The 18,658-nt window shown below is 36.6% G+C and overlaps 1 protein-coding gene across 1 annotated transcript; it reads right to left on the bottom strand.

Annotated features, from left to right (window-relative positions):
- Positions 1-213: 213 nt before the first annotated feature.
- On the bottom strand, positions 214-18,414 carry LOC107858711. The gene is made up of 8 exons (XM_016703473.2): positions 18,140-18,414; positions 17,884-18,032; positions 5,977-6,110; positions 4,490-4,631; positions 3,121-3,258; positions 2,470-3,036; positions 2,102-2,281; positions 214-711 (listed from the first exon to the last, which is right to left on the bottom strand). Exons 1-8 carry the CDS (start codon positions 18,381-18,383, stop codon positions 535-537), a joined length of 1,731 nt encoding a protein of 576 aa, XP_016558959.2. The 5' UTR covers positions 18,384-18,414; the 3' UTR covers positions 214-534.
- Between the last annotated feature and the right edge of the window lie 244 nt (positions 18,415-18,658).

Genomic DNA, 18,658 nt, shown 5'->3' with positions numbered 1-18,658 from the left:
GTAAAGCGATACAGATTGAAAAGATTCATAGATCAAATCCTAATTTGTTAGAACTGAACCGTAGCTAATTGATTGACTAGATACAGGAATATATATAGATAAATAAAGAGCATAAAATTGTAGACATTTGCATACCATTAACTGTATGATGCCTGTAGCCTGTTGGAGCCTATTTAGTAATCTACCGATAATACGATGAAATTAGTTTCAGAATAATAACAAGGTTTGGTCATTTACCAGAAAAACTAGATGTTTAATATCATGAGCCTACAATTTGAGTTTTTAGTATTAGACTCCAGTAGAGAAAAATGACGTATATAATAAAAAATGATGCGCTCAGGAGCTTTGTCCATAATGAATTCTAAATAGTTTGTACTGTTACAAGTGGACCAAGCATGGTCCACAACTCCTGGAGTCAACCTACCGATATACATCCCAGAGGGGAGGTTGACACCTTATTTTTTTCCTTTTCTTCTTTCCTATGGTAACTTCTAATTTTAAGATCAGCTTATGCATACATCCCAAGCATGCAAATTACCAGTTACGACGGTAAAGCCTCTGTAGATCCTTGCAGTGCATGCATGTCCATGGAAACAATGGAGGATCCAAACAATACGAATGAATATAAAGAGTCTCGCAGAGATGACATTTGACTAGTAGGTCCGCTGGTTCTCGACAAGAGCAGTGACAACAGACTGGAGCCCTTGATGACTACATAAACCAAAATAACAATAGAAAAAGTTAGCTTGAAAAACTGAAAAGCAAAATGCAAACACAAAGCATACTCCACAGGGTTCTTCTCTTCTTCATGAATGTTCGGATTGACACGAGTTTTAGCAAAAAAGTTAAACGCACTGACAGATTACTCAAGAGTCGTCTCATGTAGCCGTATCGCATATTGCAATAACTAACAGAAACGTTTTGTTATTCAATTCTACCCAGATAGCCCTAAAGAGCAGCTTTTTAATGTGCCTCTTTGTTACACTTTTTATTTATGGCACACTGTGTGACCTCCCATATTAAGGGCAAATCTCGTTCCATATTTTCATGTGAGATACTTTAATCAGTGTCTTTGGCTTCAACATACATTAACTGGATAGAAATTTTCGACTATAAAATTGTTTTGTTGGTTACTGATTTTTGAAAAGTCTATAGTGCCAAGTGGAACAGCCCTAAGTCGACTCTGGGCAGGTATTTCTATAAGAAACCATGCTTCAACTACAGTGTAAGGGCAACGCTTTAATATTAAATACGAAGAATCAAATGGGCATCAGAAGCGTGGAAGTAAGATACCTACTTTGATCTATAAAATTGATAGCTTGATATAGGCAACAACATATGTCCAAGTCACACTGATTAGACCAAATAGGGAAAATGTTTAGGCCATTCATGGATCCGACTTAAGGCAGTAAGATAGTACATATTACTTCAAGTGTGACCTTCTAAGTTGCTCGGACTCGGGTGCGGGTGTCCGATACGGGTACGGATCTAGAGGTCGGATCCTTCACGGTCAGAATTAAAGATTTGGGGATATGGATCTAGGGATGGATACGGGTGCGGGGATTCGGCGAAAAATAATTTAAATATCTAAAAATGGAGTTATAAAACATAAATTATGAGATATTATGTGGAAAGGTTGAGGAGAAAATATTGTTCAAGAAGAAAATTCTGAAAGGAGATAAAAGGAAAAGCAATAACATAGAAATTTTGTATATACAAGGTATTCCATTTTCTTCAATTTTGCCTTAGCTTTTGTTTTGATTAAGAATTTCTTATATCTGTTCAGACTTTCCCGGGCGATTTTGGTCAAAGCACCCAAATCAGTTAGACCAGATCGGGTACGGATCCCACACCCACACCCATGTCGTGTCGACACAGGTGCGACACCGAAAGTGAAGAGTCCGAGTAACTTAGGTGACTTTTGTTGCACCTGTAGGAAGAGAGGGCAAACAGATGCAGAAAAGGTAGCATTATTATGGTAACATGTGCTCTTCAGCGACAATGATGAGATATAGATATTCATATCAATGTATAGCACAAACAAGCAGGAGATGATGTTCTCCACACTACAGAATAGAATGAAAACTGCCATAGAACTTACATTAGAAGGTAACCTTGGAATTACACCCTCCGGAAGTATATATATGTCCATTTCTGGATTGTGCTCTGGAATAGTTTGAGTGTATATATTTTGATCAGCAGGAATTGCATCATCAACCTTTCTAATGGCAACAAAACTAGCCTTGCACAAAGGGCATGTTGAAACTTTTCTGCTTGATGCCTAGGATGAGGTAATTGTGAAAGGTAAATATCAATTGAAACATAAAAAGAAACATCCAAGAACGAAAAGTTGCAGTTGCATGCATATACGAAATTAGACATCTCATTACATGACATGCCTAAATTGGAAACGAGAACAAAAGGAAACTTCCACCAGACAAAATTGAAAAGACAGATGGAAAGATTTACCATATGATTGGCCCACGTCTGGATGCATGAGAAACAAAAACTATGACCACAGGGAAGCAACCCCCTGGATGAACTAAAATCTGTCCAACATATGACACAGGATAATGCGGTTGATGTAGACACTTTGCAAGTATTATCAGTCTCATTTTGGACCTCATCAACAGCTGGGCAAGGCTCTTGTCGAGTTCCAGTAAGATTAGATGAGGTACTTTCTAAATGTAAACTCTGATCGCCATTATCAAAAAGTCTGTTAACTTCAGTATCCTCAATATCATCCAGGTCTATTTTACTTGGCTCCGACTGATGGCAGCTAAAACCAGATCCATGCCTGTTGTTCACAGAGATTTCTGGCATTTCAACATCCAAGTTGTAAGATTGTGCTGAAGTTTCAAGTTCCTGGCGAGCTCGTATTTGGAAACTCTGTTTCTCTGAACCTGAAATAATCTCCCCGAGATCCCGATTAATGCTCTTCTTCCCCAATCTACGAATTCTGCAAGAAGTTTCAGAAAATTCAGAATTTCTCTTCTTGGATTTAAGGGATGCTGAAGAGGGAAAATTCAGTTCAATCTGCACAGAAAAGAAAAAGGAAAAGAAAGTATCAGCTAAAGTTTCAAAAGTAATGCAATAAATAATAAGTCTTATTGTTATTACCTCTGGCCTATGTGAGCCTTGTAAAGAAGGCTCATCGGAATAATATTTGCTGCTGGAGGGGTGATCCACATTAGTAATATTGGCATTTGATTTCTTCCTTGGTCTATCCTTGTGTTTACCCATCTCCGGAAACAAATTCTGCAACCAGTAGCATACAACCAAGAAATGAAACTTTGTTTGTAGTTCTTTTATAGAGGCGTGTTTCAGCACAACATTTAGCAGTATAAATATATCCAATACCTAGGAGTCATGGTGAAGTTTGGACAAACACTTCTGTTAAAAAATATTGTAAAATTGGGAATGCAAATTTAAGAGTTGATATGCACACTTGATTTAAACTGAATCAGTGTGTTGTTACGCTTAATTACCGAAAATTCAGGATCTAGTTCAATGAGATTCTTCAAATATTTTAATTAAATTTGATTTGGCAACCCATCTTTCAGCTCATTTTACTGAAAGAAGAAAGATAACTTTTTTGTCCACAAATCAATCAACAAACTCAACACCAAACTTGAACCTTGTATGAGTCGTTCGAAATAGATGGAACAAAGAAAAGTTAAAACATCTCCATTCAGAAACACAAATCTATTTTACCCTGAAAATACCAAAGCAACAGAATGATGTAATCTGCCAGATAAAGGCCAAAATTTGATGCTCTGAGCAAGAAAGCCATTAAGATGGTAGATAAACAGTGGATATTGAGTCAAATTATAAAGGCAATGAGAAATGAAAAGCAAGAAAAAAGTAAGGAAAAATAGTTTTATTTTCAGAGAATTGAGCAGAAAGGAAAAAAATGAAGAGCAACATAGAGTTAGTTGTTCCAGGTGGCTGCTACCCCACGAATGCAAAGATACTTGTAAGGAGTTAGTACACAATTAATGAAAAATGTAGAGTTGATACCACTAGACAGATTTCCTTTTTGATATTAAATAGCCCTTTGTTATAAACTGGTTGAGTTGTTGCTATCCCTGCCTACATTACTTGATCACTTCACTTGTTAATTCTCACCCGTATCACTGAAAGAGACCCATGTTTAACAACACATTGAGACATGTATTCAAATCGAAGGGCACAAAATCTTTCAAACTCAGCAAATACTGAAGTGAGGTTGGAACATGATCAACTTCTGACCTACACTACGCTAACTCTTTGGATAAATGACCTACAAAAGTTAGACATAGGATGAAGTTTGCATGCAAAAATTCGATACATAAATCCTGGAAGAACCGGGTAATGTGAATCATTAGTGAACCCGAAGACACATCTTTGAGCTTGAACTGTTTAAAAAAAAAAAAATTTGAACTACCTCTTTAAAGTGCAAGACCTATTTTTGAAAATGATAAAGAGCATTGACCAAAAGTGATTGCACCTCTTTTAACAAGGTTGAATCCGTCCAAGAGTTGAAATCCTCTTCAGATTCAATATGAATAGCTGGTCTTTTGGAGTGATTCAGTTGTATAGTTTCTGTAAAAAGTGTATTATCCAACACTAGCGGCCCCACTTCTTGCCCACTGCAAATAATTGAATTTCAAGGTATAAGATTCCAGCTGCAGAATCGGAGACATAATCGATTGTAAGCAAGCTATAAACCCAACTTTTAAATGAGCAATACAGTAGCCATCAGACAGGCATATTCACAAAGAACGAAATTGCTACATTCTGCTGAGAAATCAAATAACAACAATAACATACCCAGTGTAATCCCACAAGGTGGATCTCACAAAGTGGGGTCTGGAGATGATAAATCAAACGCTGGTCAGTAAATTCTAAGACATCTCTGCCTGTGACTTGTGAGTTGTGTACTTCAGAAGTAGAAATAAGAATGATTGTGATGCAAACTAAATCTGTTGTCATGACAAGAATGAAATAAAAAATACTGTAGCTAGAGGATAATGTAGTTGTGCAGATGCATTCTCTTCAGAATTTTTGTAAGAGCAAAAGACATTAATTAGCTAAATTTGTCTTTTATTGATTCACAGTCATTAGAGACTATACCAGTGTAGTCTCACAAATTGGGATATGGGGAGGGGTAGAGTGTACTCAAACCTTAACCTTACCTCAGAGGTAGAGAGGTTGTTTCTGATAGACCTTCAGCTCAATGAAAAATAGTCCAAAACAGTCCCGAAAAAGAAGTAACAACAGTAACAAAAAATAATAACAAAAGCAACAGATATTAACAGAACAGAAACTACAACAAAACAAAAATCGAGGTACAAGGAGTAACAGACAGTAACAGAAATCGAAGGACAAGAAACTACAAGAGCAATATTACAACGAATAACATGAATGGGCAGCAACACAACCACTGCTTTCCTAAACGGTGATATTTATGTCAGTAGGCATCTAGAAGCATAAAGATCTCATCAAGCAAACAGCATCAGCAGAACAGGCACAAAATTGTCCAACAGTAATTTTAGAGTTCCGAGAAGAAATGAAAACATTCTCTATAAAAAATTTATTTTATCTAGTTCTCTTCAACTGAAATGGACTGCATTGTTATGAGGATCACCTTTACACGACAAGCACCACAAAGGTCAAACTCTAGCTATGCAAACCAAGAGGACCTACGAAAACCATTGCAATAACCAGTAAGCCAGTATTTAAACTCCCTCCATTTCATTTGTTTGGTATAGTTTGACTTGGAACGAAGTTTAATAAAGAACAAACGACTTTTGAAACTTAAGGTCTTAAATATCCCCAACATTTGTGTGGCTATAGAACTTTTGAAACTTATGGTATTAAACATTGTCATAAAGTTAGTATGGCTACAAAAGCTAGTCATTAAGGAAATATAGGAATGTGTCAACAGACTAATAAGGAAATAGTGCCAGATAAAGTCGAAAGGAGGGAGTATACCATTGAAATGTGTAGGGAGCCTCTGGAAGATGTTTCCCTTCCTTAATACAATCTTCAATCCACTTATGGTTGATTATCGACTTTTTAAACTTTTTGGCAAGCTCATATTTTTTCCCTTCAAATCTCCAACACACCTAACCAACAGGAGCAGCATACACATTAGCACCACATTAACGTTAAACATTACCAGGAGGAATGGCTCTCACGTTATGGCACCATTTAGCAGAAACACAACTTATTAAAAAAGAAATTGACAGTTAAGTACTCAAAGGACCGACAATTGAATGTGGGGCAGCAGAAATTTAGTGATACTTCTTATACTCCAATTGGCAGAACATTCAACCCTGTGGAGAAGAAAATAAGAACAATTCTCTGCATAATTTCAGTAGATAGCTATCTGTTGCATCTTGCAAGGTGAACAAAACCACCAAAGCTCCAGGTTTAGCACAAAAAATCAACCTAGAGGGATTATACTTGTAACTAGATTTATTTTAAAGATGGATCACCTCACATAATTCGACTACCATATTATTTTGTTGTAGTTAATGTCCTGTTACTATCTGTTGTTTTTGTTACTATGTGCTGATTAATGTACTTCTGTCACTTCTTTTTCTAGACTGCTTTGGACTATTTGGTCTTGAGGCGAGTGTCTAATGGAAACGACCTCTCTACCTCTGTGGTACGTTAAGTGATGCATACACACCACCCTCCCTAGACCCAGAGCCTGATCTAGGATTTAAAGTTTATGCGTTCCTATGGGCAAAATAAATTTAATATAGTGCCTGATGATGTTAGAACCCCTAACCAAGAAGCCTACAAAGCTTTAGCAATCTCCTCTGCCACTAGATCAATAACACACTTCATTAATGGGTTCCCAACTTATGATTCTTATATATTTACTAGATTTCTCAATAAAAATACAAGATTCGCACGAAAATTACTGGGTTCCCGAAAACCCCAGTTATCCCCCTAAATCGGCTCCTGCCTAGACCACACTTTGTGGGCAAGTTATCAAAGGCTTGCTTAAGCCCTAAAGCAAGGCTCACAAAACGTGTTGAGCACTTCACCTCGCTTTATGTGCACTTTACTGTTGTCATCAAGTTTCTAAGGCATACTTTTCCTTGCCAATGAGTCTCTCTAACGAAGAGGCAACACTAAGCAATTGATAATTCACTTTATCGTAATTGTTTTTCAATTTATTTATTCATATATTTGTTATTCATGCTTATAATTATTAGCCTTGCACTAAACATAAATATTTGATTTTTTTCGCCCTTTGCGCTTTTATTCATCAAAGCCCATACTTTTATTTGTGCTTTAAGCCCTGTTAAATCCTTAATTTTGATAACTGGCAAATTCATAGTTTGGGACCTGTTTCCTGAAGTTTTTGCTGTGATGACAAGGCTTCTACGCATTAGAGAACAAGTTGGGCTCACCTGTCGCTGTCTCAGTCAACAGTCAAGCTGACACATAGTACAAAAGCTAGTGAAAAGTTGTTGCCACCTTTATGCCTCAACCAATGAGATTGCTCCTAGTTTTTCTTGTATCATAACGTATAATACTCATCTTCCTCAACAAGAAGACCAACACTTCCATATTCTCACTATTAAATATCCTCCTAAAGTGCAATCAAAGGTTGTAGCTGTAACAAGGAACGGATTGCTCATAGAGTTGTATTTTATTTCTTTGTTGCAATTGAGTCTTTGTAATATTATTCTTAAAAGTCTGCCCACATTAGCTTATGATTGTAGTAGGTGTTTGTGGTGTAACCAACTCTTTGTAATCATCTAGAGTTGTGATTGTTCAAGCTAAACTTAGCTTGTGGAGTCCAGTTAGAGTTAGATGGAAGGTGAAGCAATAAAGTTGTTGCTTGAGTTTCTTTATGACAGAAGTATTGCTAGGAAACAAAGGATTAGGAGGTTAATCCTTGGAGTCTGTATTCAAGAGGTTGCTTGGATATAGTAGAGTTTAGAAATCTCGGAGGCAGGTCGTGGTTTTTCTCCTTTGAGCAAGGAGTTTCCACGTAAAAACCTTGTGTCCTTTACTTTATGTACTCCTGCACTGCTTACTTACTTATATCTCCTAGTTTTTGTAGTGTGATTGCATCAATGAACAATTCCCCAAGTCGAGGAGCATCCCGCCTCAACCCTTTATTTGGTATCAGAGCGGGTCTTCCATAATAAGGCTACCACCTTGGAAGGATCCTGAGAAATGGAGGTTCCACCAAAACCAGTTCTGGAGGCTTCACAAGCTACTCACACTTCTGAAGAAAGTGAAACAGTTAGCATTGTAAAAAGGATTCTCAAAGCCTTGGAAGGATCTGGAGCTTTGTCTAAAAAGGGGAAGCAGAGGGTCTCTATGAAGTGCAACTGGATAGCTGAGGCTGACAAGATTGCTAGTCAGGTGCTTGCCGCTTGGAGGAATGACTCATCAAGTAACTAAAATAAGACTAAGCAAAAATAAAAGATTCCCATCATGGCAATAGAAGAAAAGGTGCAAGTCTCTAGTTCATTCCTTGCCTTGATGGCAGATACAGATAAAAGTGAAGATAAACCTACTACCCTTCTTGACATTAAAAAAAATTTGAAGGACTACTCCCTAAGTAAGCTAAGATCTATTGCTTCTGTGTAGATTGATTCTCTGGATAATCTTGTTAAGGACAAAGAGAGTTTGAAGGAAACCTTGAAAAATATGAGGAAGAAGTGATCGAGTTGAGTGTTCAAATGGCTGAGCTCATCAATAAGAAGACAAAGCTGGAAGAAGATCTAAAAAAGTGTGAAGATAAAATGATGGAGCTATGTATGCAAGCAAGTGAGCATAAAGCAACCTACAAGACACTCTCCTGTGAGAACAACCTTCTGAATAAGAGGCTAGAAGAAATTATCAAGCACGATGTTAAAAGTAAAGGTAAAGGGAGTAGAATGCAGTTTCAGCTAGAAGAAGAACTAACAAATGTCAAGGCTGAACTGATTGCTTCACTTGATAGAAACATAGTGTGTGAAAATGAACTGGTTCGGGTGAAGACTGAACTTGAGAAAGCTTACAAGTGGACTACATCCTCACAAACACTGACTGTCTCCATCTGCCAAGAATCCAGTAACAACAGAGGCTTGGGATACAACGGGCAAGAAGATGGACCCAACTCTTCAATCAGACATGCAAGGAGCAAAGATGATGTTTCAGGCATCCATTGTGGAAAGTATGGTCACTCCAAAGGTACAAGTCCCTTCAAAACCACAACTTCAAAAAAGGGGAGGAATCAAAGATTGTCGGACAAGAAAAAAGCTCATTTTTCCTCTATCACCAACTCATGAATAATAACTATGGTTGCTCAAAGCTCATGATTGAAGATTTGAAGATAATCTCTTATTGAATGCCCTCAAAGGAGACATGTCTCCTTAGTTATAAAATCAAAGATGAGAGCGTGATTAATGCTGATGGTAATGTGGCATAAGCAAAAAAGGACAATTTAAAACACTGAAGGAATTGTCTTTGGTACATCCCTGATAAAGAAAAATAGGGAGTTGGTCGAGTACCACTTAAAAAAAGGAGATGGATGAAGTTACATGAATACACGACCTTCATGATCCTCCACTCATGGCTATGAATTGGTGAGCAGGTATCCAAGTTAGAGAATGTCTAACTTGTCTAATTCAGTCGCATATCCTTGCAGATATACACCGTGGCATGGGAGGAAAAATATGATAGGATTTTTGAGACAGCACTAACTCAATTGATTTCTATCATCGCCTAGGGACCAGGTTCCTAATCAGGTTAGTACCACTTACTACTTCTAAAATAATGATCATTATTTAAATATTCAATGACTGTGCCACATCACTTTCCCGCCTTCTTAAAAGCTGTCTCTTGTACTTTAAACTCAACAAACGCATCCATCTGACCGGACACGTCACATCAGAAGCTTCGCATTCGTCAATCTCAACCATTCCCTTATGCCATATATAAAGTCCAAAATCAGATCTTCTCTCTAACTTTTCAAGAAAAACAATACAAACAAAACTCTGTAATATTAAATCTCTTTGGTTCCCTAACCGTTCAAAGATTTTGCTTCCCTCATTACTCTCAGATAATCCATCTCCAAAAAAGGCATTTGACAATTGATTCTATCATAAGTAAAGAGGTAGGAGCTCAAAGCCAGACAACCTCAAGCACGAAACCTTCCAAATGGGAACTTATCTCGCCAGTCTTGTTCACCAGTTGGCATAATGTCTCATTTGAAGGTACTAATGATGTTGATATAGTACTTTCACCCACTCACAATTTATCAAGAAATAGTAGAAGTTGTATATGAAGTGGTATGCGAGAAAGGAGCAACACGGTTAAAGTTGAAATAGGTGCTAAGAGAGATGCAGACACTGAAGACTCAAAGGACGATACTGAGAGCATGACCAAAGATAGTGAGGATAGTGAGATTAAGAGGATGTTTGAAAGACTAAGTGACTATAAGGATGAGTCACTTAATGTTGATCTTGAGAAATGCTTTACTGATGCAGGAGAGAATGAAAGACGAAAAAGGGATGCATCTCTGAAGAAAGATGAGGGGTTGTCAGCTATGAAACCAATTTCCACTATTACTGGTAAAACAAAAGGATCAGACAAATTGCTGACAAGGAATCAAGCTCAGGCTCAAGCTTGTCTAAAGCGCAAGTGATAAGAATTGGGTTACGTTGATAAACAAGAAAAATAATGCGGAAGCAAAAACCCTAAAATTAAAGACAAGAAATTAAAGATAGATGATATTTGAGAATAAATCCCCAATTTTGAGATGAAGTGCTAAGAATCCTAATTGATCTTAGTATTCAAAATTAGTAGATTAAGACTAATTATGATACCAATAGAGTCAATTCAAGAACTTAGATCCAAAGGTGATCTAGACCCCTATTTTGAAGAAATTAAAGACAACAATTATTCTAAGACTAATCACCTTTTTTAATTAACTTTAAGAGAAACCAAAGATATCAAGTTAAGAATTAATCTTACCTCCTAAAGAATCGTTCTTATAAGTTTGCAAGATAAATCCCAAGTAGCCACACACAAAGGTGTAAATAAGAGAAACTCTCAATTAATAATAATATTGTCTGATTGAAAATAACAAAATTCATCCCTATGTATATAGGAAAAACCCCTATCCCAAATAGCATGGGATTCGAATTCTATTTTTATGGAAATAAATAAATCTAGGAAACTTTAAACTAGGAAATAATATCAAAAATAAATCCCTAACAAAATAAGGAAAAGTTCCCAAATTTAATCAAAACTCATATGGCCCAATCTTCTTCCATTTGGACTTGGACTTGAATCGTGAAATAGGTATAGCACTTAGCCCATGCTTCTCCATGATTCTCGGGCTCGTTCTTAGGTTTTTCTTTCATCATAAGTTCTTGATTCACATTGAAGCCCGTCCATTTTAATGCAAGTGGGCTAGATTGGATGCTATCATTTCCGTCTTCTTGAAAACAATTCGTCCTTGAATTGGAATCTCGCAAAATCAAGAAGACATACAATAGTAAACAACATTCATTACTTTAAAGCAACAATAGTAGGAACAAAACAAGATAGTGACCATGTGTCCACTTAACTCAATTAATCCTTGCATGTATAAATACACCTTTATAAAGCATGTGGACATCATCATCCCAATACAAAATTCTCTTCCTTGTATGAGCACAACAATATTCACGGGGAATGATATGTGCCTCCCCAATTTAGCTCTATCAATAAAGTACTCCACTGGGCTTGTTAAAGACGTCATAAGCTCCATAAATATGTATCAAATTTAACACTTTTATGATACAGCCAAGCACCATTAATTACACTTCTCAAAGATTTTTCCACATATGCATAGGAATTTTCAAGAAGGTTAGAAGAACCTTTCAGTCTCAAAATAAAATCTCCACCAAATTCTAAGTAATTGCTCAAATTCTCCAACAAGGAATCATGAATAGGTTCAACAAAGTGTATTTGATCACGGATAACAAAATATTCACATATTTCCTCATCACTAGTAGCAAACATCTTTTTAACCTTACAATCACCGAGACTTGAAGAGTTGGGTCTTATCTTGGTCTTATATAGCAAAGAAATAATAACACTTCGTGTTTTCTTGCTCATTGGCGTTAGATCTACATCTGCCTTGTTGGACTTCTTTTCATGAATCTCATTTTGGACAAGTCCAAAATAATTCTTTTTACCTATATCCTTCTCATGAACAAACACTTGCTCAATGGGACATGTAGTATTAAGTTCAACCACCTTAGTATTAAGTTCATCCAATAAAGGCTTTTCAATGCAAACTTTTCTATGAGTACCTATAAGAGAGTCAAAGCAACTAAAAGAAGAAGTAGGAAGATTAGAGTTAGAATAAAAAATAAACTCACTCAAACTCCCTTGTTTTTCTTTCTCGACCTCATTATTATCCCTCTCTTTAATACTCTCATGATCATCTCTCTTTTCTTTTCTCTTGATCTTACTTGACATCCCATTCTCTTCACATAACACAACCTTTCTTCTTTCCTCTCTTGGAATATCATATGCACTCCCTTACTCCTATCATTCTTTCTCTCTCAAAATTTTTCATTGCTTCTTTCACACATTTCTGATCTTCATAAACTTGGGATGGAGTTAAAGGTACAAGTTTATATTTTCTTTTGTTTAGCTCAAGAGAAACGTTATTCTTCCCCCCATCATAAATTGCATTCCTATCAAACTGTCAGGGACGCCCAAGCTTGATATAACAATCTTGCATTAGAATTACATCACAAGGAACGTTATCAGAGTACCTTCCAATGGAGAAAGAAACCATGCATTGCTTAGTAGCCTTAAGTTCACCAAAATCATTGTGTTTGATACATGTAAGTTCTAACTTCTCCACCGCGTATGAACTTATCACATTAGCATCACTTGCGAAATCAATAATCATAGAACAAATATTATCCTTTATCCCACACCTTGTATGAAAAATACTTCTCTTCCTTAGATCAGCTATATTCACAGATGGGTTTTGCGTGACCTCTAATGCATCGAATCGAGCAAAAATCTTTCTAAGTGTCTTGTCTATGTCATTGATTTAAGTCCCAGCATCAATATCTTTTCCGATTTGAGACATCTCAAAAATAACATGAACGAAAACAATGATCTCTCAATTTTGACTTTTTTTTCCCGTTCTATTGATCTCACTCTCTTGTCCTTTTCCACTCAAATTACAACATTTGGCTGATTCCCTTAGGATTTATATATTAACCCTATTAGTAGCAATCCATTTAGAAGTAAGATATAGAGAGAAAAAGAAATTACCAACTCCCAGACGAATTGGGTTTGATGAGACAAGAAAAAAGGACCAATTTAAGAAGAAAAAAAATTCTCAATTTCCCCACTTCTTGATTTTCCTTCTTGATGTTGGAAAATAAGAAACACAATAAATTTGGAATTCTTGATTTGCAAGCAACTTTTTTTTTCTTTTTAATCTAGGCAGAGGATTAGGGCCAGTTCGGGTCGCTAGTGTAGGGAATTACTTGGTGGGGGTTTTATTCTTGTCATGATTCCGTGTTCCGTGTTCCATGTTGTATTACGAATCTGTGTGCTTTCCCCTGCTTTCCTCTGCTTTATATTACTTATGGGTGCCGTATTTATGTTATGTAATCTGCTTCTGTGCTGCACTATGTGTTTGTGTGGTATCTCGTGCCTTGAGCCGGGGTCTATCGGAAACAGCCTTTCTACTTCATCAGAGGTAGAGGTATGGACTGCGTACATCTTACCCCCCCCAGACCCCACTAGGTGGGAATACACTGGGTTTGTTGTTGTTGTTGTAATCTATTAAAAGGGGAAAAAAAGTAAAGAGATTTTTTTAAGGGGGCTACGAAACTCCCAAGAATTATCAAGAACGGAACCTTGATAGAACCGCTTTAATACCACTTGATAAGAATCAGGTTACGTTGATAAACAAGAAAAATAATGCGGAAGCAAAAACCCTAAGATTAAAGACAAGAAATTAAAGATAGATGAAATTTGAGAATAAATCCCCAATTTCGAGATGATGTGCTAAGAACCCTAATTGATCTTACTATTCAAAATTAGTAGATTAAGACTAATTATGATACCAATAGAGTCAATTTAAGAACTTAGATCCAAAGGTGATCTAGACCCCTATTTTGAAGAAATTAAAGACAACAATTATTCTAAGACTAATCACCTTTTTTAATTAACTTTAACAAAAACCAAAGATATTAAGTTAAGAATTAATCTTACCTCCTAAAGAATCGTTCTTATAAGTTTGCAAGATAAATCCCAAGTAGCCACACACAAAGGTATAAATAAGAGAAATTCTCAATTAATAATAATATTGTCTGATTGAAAATAACAAAATCCATCCCTATATATATAGCAGAAAAACCTATCCCAAATAGCATAGGATTCGAATTCTACTTTTATGGAAATAAATAAATCTAGAAAACTTTAAAACTAGGAAATTTTAAACTAGGAAAATAATATCAAAAATAAATCCCTAACAAAATAAGGAAAAGTTCCCAAATTTAATCAAAACTCATATGGCCCAGTCTACTTCCGTTTGGACTTGGACTTGAATCCTGAAATATGTATAGCACTTAGCCCATGCTTCTCCGAGCACGTTCTTAGGTTATTCTTCCATCATAAGTTATTCTTGATTAACATTGAAGCCCGTCAATTTTAATGCAAGTGGGCTAGACTGGATGCTATCAGCTAGGAACAAGGTTCTTAAGGATCAGGAAATTCTGCGTGGAAGAGTATTTGACCCTGCTGCAGCTGATACACTGGAAATAAGAGAGTTGCTTGACATAGTGCAATTTCATAATTGGGAGCACTTATTTGAATCTGGTGTGTCGTACGTGTGTAAGGAAAAATTAAGAATGTTTTATAATAAATTGGAAATTTCTGATGATGGCCTCTACCTAACCTCTCAAGTGAATGGTGTGGCTGTAGAATTGGATGAAGAGTGTTTAATGGTGTGGCTGTAGAATTGGATGAAGAGACACTTTGAGATCCTTGATGTTCCAACTGTAGGAATTAGATCCATTAAGAGAGAGAAAAAGTCTGCTAAATTTCTATTTTTGTGCAGTGTTGTTGATACCTTCAACACTTAGATTCAAGAAAAGAGTTTTCAAATGAGAACTTCAATTGTTGCTTGAGCTTGTGACAAGGGCATTAATTCCCAGGTCTGACACGGGAAGTACTCTGACATTGTTCCCAAAGGAGACATTGTTTAAGTTCAAGAAGGTTAACCTACCAACCATTGTTATTGAGCATATGAACATTGTCATCAATGTTAAAGCTGGAAAGCATTGGCTATCCTATGGCTTCTGGATGAATAGGGTGTTTGCTTACTTCAACATTGAGTGTGGGAAGGTGAAAGCTGACTTAGTGAAGGGAGTGTTTGGTATCTCAACTCTTGAGGAAAACAGATGCATTCTCAGGATGAGTGATGGAAAATATAAGTCTTTGGCAGCTGACCTCATGAATGTACAGAAACGAATGAAGGAGAAGATAGAGACTCTCACTGCTTCACTTGCTTTACGAGATGTAGAGATAGTTACGTTGAAGGCAGCTTCTGAAAAAGAGAAGTCAAGTAGGAACAATCTCAGAGATGGGTGTGTGTGCTGAACGTGTTGCCCCGCAGAAAAGGGTGGAGAAACCAGAAACTAAGATTTCTTTTTGCATAAAGCTCCTCCCTGAAATCATATCCTACCTGGTTTCCTTCTTCCTCTTTTTTTCCTTAGTTGTCTCCATAAGTCCTGTTATATCTAACTCCTATCCTTATTTTTGAGATGTCACTTGCACTGTGAAACATTGTCCTCTTTTGTCCCTATTTTTATCTCTGGTGAATAATTGGCACAGCTATTTGAATATTTTATGGTCACTATTTTTGTGAATAGTTTATGGTACTAACTTATATATGAATGAATGAAATCTCATTTTGTGTTGTTATTTTTCCTACTTATATCCAATCATCTCTTGCTCATGTAAGTGTTGCTTCAATGGCCATGAATTAACGTGTATGACTTATCTATGCCTGGTTTACTGCCTATCCTTTTCGATGACATCAAAAGAGGGAAAGTATGAGTAGATAAATATGATATGTGTATGTGTAGATATGTGTAGCTTGACAGGTGTGGGGCTGTGTGTATGAATTAGGGCATATAGTTTGGGTTGATAAAGGAACGAGTTCTCTCATTCAGGGAGAACTTAATGCTCATTGATAGGGGAATAAGGTGAAGAATGCATGTGTTCTTATAGGCATCAGCGATACAGGGAATTGATTGGGCAAGCTCGTTTGGCATGTGGTCTTGTGGCTTATGCTATGTTGCTGAGGTATAGGCCGTGCTTTGTGGAAGTTGATTGAAGATGCTGAGTATGTTTATCTGTTTGTATGAGTTTGTCATCAAAAAGGAAAAAATTGTTAAGTCCTTAGTTTTGATGATTGACAAATTCATAGTTTGGGACTTGTTCCCTGAAGTTTTTGTTGTGATGACAAAGGCTTCTACAAATTAGGGAATAGGTTGGGCTCACCTGTCATTGTCACCGTCAACAGTTTAGCTGACACATAGTACAAAAGTTGGTGAAAAGTTGCTACCACCTTTATGCCTCAACCAATGAGATTGCTCCTAGTTTTTCTTGTATCATAATATATAATGCTCATCTTCCTCAACAAGAAGAACAACACTTCCATATTCTCACAATTAAATATCTTCCCAAAGTGCAAATCAAAGGTTGTAGCTGCAACAAGGAACAGATTGCTCATAGAGTTGTATTTTTCTTTCTTTGTTGCAACTGAGTCTTTGTAATATTATTCTTAAAAGTCTGCCTACGTTAGCTTATGATTTTAGTAGGTGTTTGTGGTGTAACCATCTCTTTGTAATAATCTAGAGTTAGGTGATTGTTCAAGCTAGAGTCAGCTTGTGGAGTCCAGTTAGAGTTAGCTGGAAGGTAAAGCAGTAGAGTTATTGCTTGAGTTTCCTTGTGATAGAGGTGTTGCTAGGAAATAAAGGATTAGGAGGTTAATCCTTGGAGTTTGTATTCAACAGGTTGCTTGGATATAGTGGAGTTTAGAAGTCCTGGAGGCAGGTCGTGGTTTTTCTCCCTTGAGCAAGAAGTTTCCACTTAAAAACCTTGTGTCCTTTACTTTACTGTACTCCTGCACTGCTTACTTTACTTATATCTCCTACTTCTTGTTGTGCGAGTGCAGCAGGGAACAGTTCCCTGAGTCGAGGAGCATCTCACCCCAACCCTTCAAGCCCCAACAGACCTTTGAGCTTTTTTGCGCTTTTTGCTTTTGATAAAACTGTTTGTGGGATTATAGTGGGTGTGGTGGTGGTGGTGGTGGTTTAGCTCACATATAGTGAAGGCCCAAATCAAGCAATAATAACCACTGAGATTAATCTCAGGACACCATGATTGTATTTGTAGTTTCTTGCCCATTAGACCATTCATTTTCCCTTCAACACCTTTTTTGGGGATTTAAGTGTTGCAATTTATTGAACCAAAATGCTATCTGGTCTTCTACTATTAATAAAATATGGAATATTTTAATACTCCCTCTGTTTCAATTGTTTGTCTTACTCTCTTTGTTAGTTTATTTCATAAAAAATGTCTCTTTCCCTTTTTTCGGCAACTCTTTAGTTCTAACTTTCCATAAGACATGTATCTTTAGTTTAAGATGACATGATTCAAAAGTATTATTTATTTTCTTAAACTCCGCATCAAGTCAAAATCAACAAATGAATTGAAACGGAGTGAGTAGTTTCTTCAATTCTTTGCAAAGTCCAATAGAACAACTACCTATTTACATAACAAAGAGAGTAAATAATGAAATTTTCTGGTTACTAATTGAACTCAGCTTGTAAAATCCTGACATACCAAATGAGTGATGGACTGATTCATTGAACCAACATAACTTGCACCGCACTTATCTATCAACTTGATGAGATTAAAGCGCTCGGTACCGTGGTATCCACTGACTGTAGCTATCACCGATTCCATGCCTCGGATGGGTAAACGCCTTCGCTCTGAGGACCAAAATGAATATGAATTTCAAAAATATGGTGAAAGGCCTAAATTGAACCCTATATAGCAGATAAATGTTGTTCCGAAGAGTACAGAAGGTGATTTTTACCTTTGTTATGCAGTCGATTTGCATCCTCGTGTTCCATGGAAGCTCTCAAAGGTAAATACGCCCTTTCCCGGGAAGGGGAAATTTTTGAATTTGTCGATTTGCAAGCGTGGTTTTGAATAAAAGAGTGAAAATAGTTTCGGGTCGGGTCGGGTCGGGCTTCCAATATTAGAAGCCTCCTTTTGAGTTTTTTTTTCCCTTTCTTTTCTTCCCTTGCTGTTGTTTTTTGTTTTCTCAATAGTGCCATTTTAGCCTAACAACGTATCGAATATAAAATTATGTAACATTGAGCATGGGATCAGCTAAATTAGACATTTAAATGTATTGTGGTCTGAATTGTGACATCTTGAATATTATTGAGAATAATGTGGATGTCATGTCAATGTAATGTGGCATATAATTAATGTTGGTGTATTTTATTATTAAAATAAAAATATTAAAATACATGACAATTAGTAGACATAAAGTGAAGAAAGTGATATTATTATTCTTGTAACTCACATTGGTTAGTGAATATACATT

This window comes from Capsicum annuum, chromosome 2, assembly GCF_002878395.1.
Source record: "Capsicum annuum cultivar UCD-10X-F1 chromosome 2, UCD10Xv1.1, whole genome shotgun sequence".
NCBI lineage: Eukaryota > Viridiplantae > Streptophyta > Magnoliopsida > Solanales > Solanaceae > Capsicum > Capsicum annuum.
The sequence above is the reverse complement of the archived record's forward strand: the minus strand, read 5'-3'. Positions and strand labels throughout refer to the sequence as shown.